Genomic DNA, 9,210 nt, shown 5'->3' with positions numbered 1-9,210 from the left:
CTGCTTAATAGATTACTATCCAGCAGTCATGCTTCTTGTAAAAAAGAAGGGAAAGAAATACACTGAATACTAGCTGTCACAAGCCTTAACCAGTCTAATGAACTGAATTTTTGCTGCTGACTTAACTTTAAGGACAGAAAACCATTCTTCAGAAAACTCGAAACTGCTAAAAGGAGTTGCATAGAAGTTACATATCTTTTTAGATTTGTTCTATGGGAGTTGTGATTTCTGTATAAGTACTTGATTTAAAAGCATTTGAACTCTCATTCACTTCACACAGATCTTAGAACTGCTGCTTGCCTTCTGTTCTGTGATAGAGCTGCGTCATACCCTGCAGCAGGCAATACTGGAACCATCTGGCTTGCCGGTCTCTGGAAATACCAGATTTGTGACTTGCTCAAAGACTTTTGAACCATCTGTTGCATTGGTGCACTTGTCAAACCAGGCCCTGGAAGGCTCTGAAGACTGTGCAGTTCTAGCATTACAACTATTCAAAGAGATTTTTGAGGTACCAAGACTGATAATTGAGTTTAAAGAGCTTCTTAGCAGCTGTATTTTTAATTGATTTTTAAACTACTATTAACATTTTCCTTGGAAAAGAGCCTGTAAAATATACCTGAAATAAAATTCTTCCTGTTCTAGATTTCCATACTTTGTAAACCAACTTTTCTTTTCAAGACATGCTGGATTTTAGAAACATGTCTGCATTGAAAGTTAAGTGGAAGGTACAGCAGTTCATGAAGTCATGAGGTAGATACAAAGCTACCAAAGAATTGCTTTCTAGGACTTGTAGAAGCGACGAAGAGTTTCTGCTCTTTCTGTGCTATTTGTTTAACTTCCTCGTCCAGTATAGTCCTGATCAACAGTCTTAAACCTGAAATAGCGAGAGGCTGGGAAAGCTAGAAGACAGGCTGGTGGAGGAAGTGGGTAACATAGGCTTGGATTCCTTGTTCTGTAATTTTAAACACATTTTATTTTATGTCAATACTTATTACAGGATGCTATTAATACTGGGAACAGTGCCTCAGCTGAACAATTAGTGGATCTTTTGCTGCCTGTTCTTCTTGATCATCTTCAGATAACAGAAGAAATTGTGGATGAGCTATTATTGAAGAAAAAGTGTGAAAGAATGGTCAAGGCTATTAATGTCCTGACAAATATCCTTTTAGTATGCTTTGTGGCAGTTAATTTATTGTTTCTCCACCATGATCTGTTAGAAATGTCCATCATGGGTCACTTTAACAGCTTTTAATGACAATAATTGCCCTAAATTTACTTGTGACCATAAGTAGATTTCTGTCAGTGAAACAAGGAAAAATAATGTGGAATGATACAGTTTTATGCTCCTTTTGGAGTGCTTAGTGTCCACAGTGTCATGCAGTAAGGAGGACATGACTGCAGGATGCAGTCCTGCAGCTAAGCAGAGTTGTGTGCAAGTCTCTCTGCTAATTCACTCCTAGAGGACTAGTTCTTGTATTAGGGAACTGATTGTTTACTGCTTCTTGTTCATCTTTCTTTATGCCACTCGCTTTCTTGTGGGTTCTCTTAGCTGTCTTTTTCCAAGTAAGTGTGTGTGTTAGCTGAAAAGTGAAGCTCAATTGGCTTAAGTTGAGCATGACTTAAGTGGTTTATGTAGTTGAGTTTTAAAAGCATTTTTGGAGGCTCTTGTGCTTCAATACTGTAACTTTTGTGACCTTTATTATTAGAAAATGTTGCCCTTTTGTGCTGATACTAAAGCATAGGTATTTTCGGTTTATTCTTAACTCAATCTACTGCTCTGTAGAGATGACATACTGAAAATACATGCCTCAAAGGTACTGACTGCTAGCCAGTGTATGTCTCTAATAGAACATCAATTTACCTACAGTGTGATTGACACTGGTTTTCGGACAAAAGCAGTGGACACTAAAATGTGGTGAGCACACAAATTTATCTAAAATCTAATTTAGCAAGACTAAATGACAGTTGTGATATTGTTCCAGTTTAAAGTCTATTGTAGAGAAAATACCATTTAAATTCATGTACATCAATACTATTTTAAAATAAAACTTAGTAATTTTGTGGCAATAGAAAGTAATGTTGCTGGTCAGGTCAATAATAAGACCTAGTATAAGCATTCAGATACTGGTTTTGACGTAGGCTGGAGATCCATTTATGTGGTATAATGACCTTAAACCTCATGCAGTAGTTCAAGCTTATCCAAGTTGAAGCTTACTAGAACTGCTCATGACACCTAATTTTTCTTTTTGTTTTTATGAAACTAGAGTTCAGAAATATCATATATATGGGGAGGGAATTATTGCACTGAAAATGGAATATATATTTCTTCAGCTTAGCATCATTAACCTGAATCTTGATGTAACTGAGTTATGTGGCCAAAAAACAGTGAAGTGTAACTTGATCTATGATTAAACACTCCTGATTTTCAACTTGAAAGTGGTTTTTTTGGTCTTCACTGTTGCCATCCTTGACATGCTGGAGAAGCTCAACAGCATGTCCAAGGAACACTGATCTCAGTGTTGGCATTGTTGCCTTGCTAGACTTATTTAATTTCTTTGTGAAAGTATTTTTATTTCATTTTAAATTGACTGAATTTATATCAGTGCTGATTTGACAAATCTTGCTCTGCCTTTTTTTCTTCCTGCTTTACTTTTCTCTTTGTATATTTAAAAGCAAACTTGCTGCTGATATTATTTTGAAAACACTTGATCTTATGAGCAGACTGAAGCAGGATGTGTCTGGTATGGAGGTCAGCTTCTACAAAATTTTACAGGTATGATTTTAAAATGTATTATAAGGCCTATCTGTGAAGGAAAGTGTTAACTGCACTCCAATAGTTTTAGTTCTGAATATTTTGCATGCTTATCTCTGAAGTGGTAAAACTTCTAGGAAGATACAGTCCCCTGGGCACAATTCTTAAAGGTTGTTTCATTGTTACTTCTTCTATGATAGGTGCAGTTTGATTTTACTCCATTTATTTCAGTAATGCATGTGAAATCATACTTCAGCTGCCTGGTAACAATTATCCTTTTAAGACTGCATTAGGACTGCAGTTTAAAGATAGCAAACTAGAAAAAAGTTATCACAACCATTTCATTATTTGTGGAGTTGGTTACCGTGAAATATATACATCTAATTTGTGACTTTGCATAGTCAAAACAGCTTCTGGTAACTGGGTCAGATGGTACCTTAACACTTTACTTTGTAGGCAGAAAAGTAATGCAGATCATTCACGCTGTTTTGGAGGGTCATCTTTTAAGGATGGGAATTTTGTCATTTAATGAGTAGCAATGAGAGTTTTGCAGTCATCAGGAAAAGCTTATAAAACTTAAGCTTGTGACTGTTGATGGTGGAAATCAAGCACTTGAAGTCTCTTTTCCTTTTTTGTTAGCTTTATTGGGAAAACATGTTTTGAAATACTCTGAAGTGTAAACTATTTTTTAAATCACTTTTATTCCATTGACTTAACGCTCAGAAACTTAGAAAAGCAAACTTTAAGAAGGTAGCTTAAATTTTGAATAAAACATTTCTGTGTTCATAGGCTTTGATACCGTGAAATCTGGGTGGTGTGTTTTTTTGTTGTTTACTGTTATGTTTTGACCAAAGTAGTTTCTTTTTTAGGATCAACACTTGATTGCACCTTTGACGTTTGCATTAACATCAGATCATAGAGATCAAGTCCAAGTGGGACTTCGAATACTGTTTGAGGCTGCACCCTTACCAGATTTTCCTGCCATAATGTAAGTTTACTTCTGTGGTAGTCTGGTAGGATTTGACATTTTTATGGGCTTAGTGATATTCATGTTTCTTGGCATATTACTTTCAGTTCATCAGAGATGGAAAACTTAGAAAAATTGTACTCTATGTGGTATTGTAAAATAGCATCACAGACAAGGTAAAAACTAAGCTTTATCGGTAACACTCTACATTTTCACGATTGAGGCTTATTTTTATGCCTTACTAAATACTTTCTCAATATTCTAACGTAAAAACAGTAGCCTAGTTAAGTTGAATAATGACATGTGAAATTACCTCTTTCTCAAGCTAATGAAGCAGATCATCTGATGTCTTCTGCTCAAGAAGAGCTAAACACCATGCCCTTTCTGTCGAGATACTGCTTTTGTTTCTAAAGACTAGCCATGACAGGCTTTGTTTGGTTTTGGTGGTTTTTGTTCTGTTTTCTCTGTCTCTGGACAATTTGGGCATGTGTCTGATGCTGCATCTAAATGTTGTGTGATAATACAGACTTGACTGCCTCTAGCAGTCTGTTTTCAATGAAAGAGAAGTTAATTATATTATGAAATTATTCTCATCTTCAGTTCTTGCAACAATATTTGTAGCAGACGGTTTCATTAACAGCCTTTATGTTTATACAGGCTTGGTGAAAGCATTGCGGCAAATAATGCTTACAGACAACAAGAAATGGAGCATACATCAAAAAGAATCCAAATGCAGTTACCTGTGACTGGCATTCCTTCGGTGACATGTTCTTCATCCTGTCCCTCAAGTGATGAGTCTACAACTTCACATATCCAGGAATTAATAAAAAAACTTGAATCTGCACTAGAGGTTAGTAGAATTTGTACACCGCTATTAAATATTTGACACTTTTACTGAACGGGATGGAAATTAAAATCCAAGTGTCAGATTATAGGATATGGATCAATTGAGTTCAGTATAGATGCCTGCCTATTTAGAATGTGCTCCTTTTACTAAGCTCCTTAGCATAGCTGAATGATGATTCTTAGTGCTATATCAGAAGCTGGGCCACCTTACTAAGATTCCTTTCTCTGGTGGTGTTGCCCACACTCTTCTAGCTGTCAGATGTGGAGGCAGGTGTCAGATATAGTCACAACTGCCTAGACCTGCTGAGACACATAAAAGGGGCCTCCCACCCACCCCTTCCTAGGAAATAAGGTGTGATAGAACAGAGATGGTGTGCTCCTTTGAGTATGGTGCATCTTTGGTATGCCTAAACAGGCATATGAACATTTTCCTTTTCTTGCCTGTAGCTAACTCCTTAGCACTTGCAGTTCAATTTCTGTGCCTTCTTGAAAAGGCACTATTACTACTTCAGAGAAAAGTTTTTGCTTCCCTTTGCAGCAGCATGCATTGTGAATGAGACTCTCAAACAGACACCACATACGGTGTGCTTTTTTGCCAGCCATACTGTCAGGTACTGAATATATTTCCTCTTTCTATTTTCTGTTCAAAGCAAGTTAGTTGCTTTGTAGCCGCTTTAGACTGAATGATGGATTTTTGCTTCTATATTCTTCTGGCTTAAAAGAACAGTATGCAAATTGGGAATATGCACAGAAGTGCCTGATAATGGCTTGATATCTGTAAGAGTGCCACTGCCTCCAGCCTTAGCTTTGCAACCTTCCTCTCTTTGTAACTGATAAGAACAAAACTCAATGAGTAGTCAACTACTAAGAACATAACTAAGAACTTAACAAGTAGTTACAGCCAACTACTAGAATAATAGTGAAAAAGGTTAAGTGAGTCTTCATTGGCTTACTTTGTACTCTGCCACTGGATGCTCTCACTGATCATCCTTTTCAAGATTGCAGTGAGAGTCTGCGGGTGCACTGCTGTGTATATGTTAATGTAAGTCAAAGCAGCCACAGGTGCCTAACAGCACTAGTGTGGCAGCTTCCAGTAATATGACAGATTGTAAAGCTGCTTTGATTTTTGAGGAGAGAAAGTTGTTGATGAACTAAGTGGATCTTTTTTTAGACCTTCCAATTAGTAGAACTTTCCTTTAAAAATCAATATACCCATTAACTTAAAATACCCAGTACTTCATCTCTCTGTGTTCCATATGTTGTGTGAAGCTCAAATGTGTGTAAAAACATAATTGAGAAAACACTTCTAATAGTATTACTGTACAGAGAGCGAAGGGAACTTACAGAAGCTTTTCTTATAGTAGTAATATCTAAAAGGACATAGAGATGCCAAATTTGCAGGCAGGAAAAAAAACTGGACCTATGTGGAGGCTACTGTTATTATGCAAAAACTTTCTTGCATAATGGTTCAAAATTATGCAGAGATGGTAGCTTTTCAGTAGGTGTTCATTGTATGAACGAGCTGGTGGCAGAGCTTGCACTTGGCCATGCCTCAGCATATATGAACAGATGCTCAAAACTGGTGTTATAGTAGCACTGCCTGAGAAAAAGGTATCCTGAAATCTCCAAGTAGCATTGTCACTTGACTTGGGCATATCTTTTAATCATTGAATGCATTGGGTTGGAAAGTACCTTTAAAGGTCATCTAGTCCAACCCCCCTGCAGTGAGCAGGGAAAATGTTACTGGATCAGGTTGCTCAGAGCCCCATCCAACCTGACCCTGAATGTTTCCAGGGATGGGGCATCCACCACCTCTGGGAAACCCGTTCCGGTGTTTCACCACCCTCAAAAAATTTCTTCCTTATCTAATCTGTGTCTACCCTCTTTTAGTTTAAAACCATTTCCCCTTGTCCTATCACAACAGGCTTTACTAAAATGTCTGTCCCCATTTTTCTTATGAGCCCCCTTTAAGTACTGAAAGGCCACAATAAGGTCTCCCCAGAGCCTTCTCTTCTCCAGGCTGAACAACATCAACTCTGTCAGCCTTTGCTCATAGGAGACATGTTCCAGTCCCTTGATTATTTTCATGGCCCTCCTCTGGACCTGCTCCAACAGGTTCATGTCCTTCTTATACTGGGGGTCCTAGAACTGGACACAGTATTCTGGCTGAGGTCCCACCAGAGCAGAGTAGAGGGGCAGAATCACCTCCCTCATTCTGCTGGCCACACTTTTGATGCAACCTAGGATGCAGTTGGCCTTGTGGGCTGCGAGTGCACTTTGCTGGCTCATATCCAGCTCTTCATACACCAGTGTCCCCAAGTCCTTCTGACCAGGGCTGTTCTCAATCCCTTCACCCCCCAGCCTGTATAGATACCAGGGGTTGCCCTGACCTAAGTGCATGACCTTTCGCTTGTCCTTGTTAAACCTCATGGGGTTCTCTTGGTGACATCCCATTGCTCAGACCTGTCAACTGCACTGCTCAGCTTGGTGTCATCTGCAAATAAACACTTGGGACTTGTACCATATGTGGTAAATAAATTTCCTTTAGTAAGTCAATAAGTTAACATAGTAAGTTCTGTTCTGGATAGTATCCTTTTGGGAACTTCACTGGGCCTCTTCTGATAATCTATATGTTTAGAAGGCCACGAAGCACAAACAAGAATTTTTAGCCATATGCATTTCATGCTGTTAATATTAGGACAAATAACTTTAGGTGTCTGAGGAGGGAATTGCTAATTCTCCAGCAAAGATTAGACCAAGGGGCACCACTTTTAGAGGAGTGATGTTATCTTTTCATTGTGTTGGACTGATAGTCTTACGAAGATTAATTCTATTCAGCCTAAATAGTCCAATTATTCACAAACTTTATGCAAGAGTCACACAGATGCCTTTGGGCAGACAGTCTCAGATACAAAACTAAGAATTTGAAAGAGCTAGTGTACAGATGGAGTTCACAAAACTACTGAGCTCTTTAGGCACACGTTACCTGTTTAAGTAAATGCAAACTTACAGTAGCAGTAACTGGAAACTATTTCCACAGATGAAGCCAATCACTGGTTTGAGGATATCTGACATAATGGAGGTCTATGAGCAAAAGCTGTTGGCATTAGCAGTGAGTACAAACTAATATATATGGCTACATTACTGTCTGTACATTCAGAAAATGTAGATGAAAACTGTGTTTCCTATGTACAGTCTAAAGAAACTAGGCTGCAAGACCTTTTGGAAGCAAAGGCACTAGCTCTGGCTCAGGCTGATAAGCTGATGGCTCAGTACCAATTTCAAAGAACCCAGGCTGAGGCTGAGGTAAGTAGCAGGAGCTTCTTTCTGGTACACTGAGGTAGGGCTGAGTAATTGCTGGCTGGTTAGCTTTAACTGTGATTGCATGCACAGAAACGCCTTAGTTGTAAGCTGTGCTTGCAAGCTGGAGTGGTCTTGATTTTCATCAGGGACATCCTGTATTTCTCTGCATTGTTCTTTGGAACAGTTATCTTTAATGTTCTTTCCTTTCTAGCAAGTCCACAAAACTAACCTAATTGTACTGATTACCATTTGTTAACCATTCATGTTAATCTAATGGTAGTAGTCTTAAAAATGAATAAAGCCACTTTCTAGAGTTCTGTGTAAAATTTGCTGATATATCATAGAATGGTTTGGGTTGAAAGGGACCTTAAGGGTCATCCAGTCCAACCCCCTGCCATGGGCAGGGACACCTCTCACCAGACCAGGTTGCTCAAAGCCCTGTCTATGAAGAATTGTTTCTTCTTTGTGTCTTTTTTAATCACTTGTCAAAAATGAACTTTCAAATAAAGCTTGCTACTCTGGGACATGTATTTGAGCTGTGCATTGAAAACTCAGATTAACTTCTGTTCTTTAAAGCTTATAAATAAAGATTGGGCTGCAGATTACTAAATAAATAGCTAAAATATATATTTTACTTTTTTCCTTCCCTCCCTTCTCATGCTGTCTATAAAGGGAGCTAAAAGAATTTAGAGTGAACAAACTAATTTGTAGTTAATACTAGGTGAGAGAAATCTATTTTGTGAAGTGGCTGATTGCATTTTAGTGTTCGATCTATGGTCTCAAATATGCCTATTACAAAGTGTCTTGTGAAACAGAATTGCTTGTAATTGTGGGTTTTTTTTGGTGGGGGCTGTCTTTCCTCTCAAAGGCAAGAACTCTCGCTGCAATGTTAAAGGATGCAGAACGAAAAAATGAAGAACTTAATGATTTGCTGAAAGCTCAACAGGTAGAATCTGAAAGAGCAGAGACTGATATTGAACAGCTCTTTAAGCACAACAGGAAATTACAAAATGTTGCTGAAGAACATGAAATACTGAAAAAATCATATGTTGATCTTCTTCAGAGGTAAGACATGTAAGGTCTCTAAATGAGTACTTTGTATTTAAAGAGTGATGAAGCCCTTTACTGGGCTATAGCACATTAGAAGGGCAACATTACATGTTACTTCATGTTTCCATGTGAAAATTATTTTTTTTCTTCTATATGCTTGTTCATGAGGTTAACTTAAGTTATTTAAGAAGTTAATATGTTAAATAGAGTGAGAACTGAAGTAGATGTTGAAGGTCCAGTGCAGGAAATAGCACAACCTTTGTATAAAAGGGAGCATTGTTCTTGTAAGAAA

At 38.0% G+C, this 9,210-nt stretch overlaps 1 protein-coding gene across 1 annotated transcript in view; it reads left to right on the top strand.

Annotated features, from left to right (window-relative positions):
• Positions 1–8,946, top strand: part of KIAA1524 (KIAA1524 ortholog) — a gene marked incomplete at its 5' end in the record, with an annotated part of 15,869 nt that extends 6,923 nt beyond the window's left edge. The window contains 9 exon segments of the mRNA XM_010187674.1: positions 281–508; positions 998–1,157; positions 1,774–1,915; positions 2,674–2,773; positions 3,622–3,740; positions 4,377–4,569; positions 7,606–7,677; positions 7,761–7,871; positions 8,737–8,946. Coding sequence (XP_010185976.1) covers positions 281–508; positions 998–1,157; positions 1,774–1,915; positions 2,674–2,773; positions 3,622–3,740; positions 4,377–4,569; positions 7,606–7,677; positions 7,761–7,871; positions 8,737–8,946 — 1,335 coding nt within the window.
• Between the last annotated feature and the right edge of the window lie 264 nt (positions 8,947–9,210).

This window comes from Mesitornis unicolor, unplaced genomic scaffold, assembly GCF_000695765.1.
Source record: "Mesitornis unicolor isolate BGI_N332 unplaced genomic scaffold, ASM69576v1 scaffold2857, whole genome shotgun sequence".
Taxonomy (NCBI): Eukaryota; Metazoa; Chordata; class Aves; order Mesitornithiformes; family Mesitornithidae; genus Mesitornis; species Mesitornis unicolor.
This window is presented reverse-complemented; position numbering and strand designations above follow the sequence as displayed.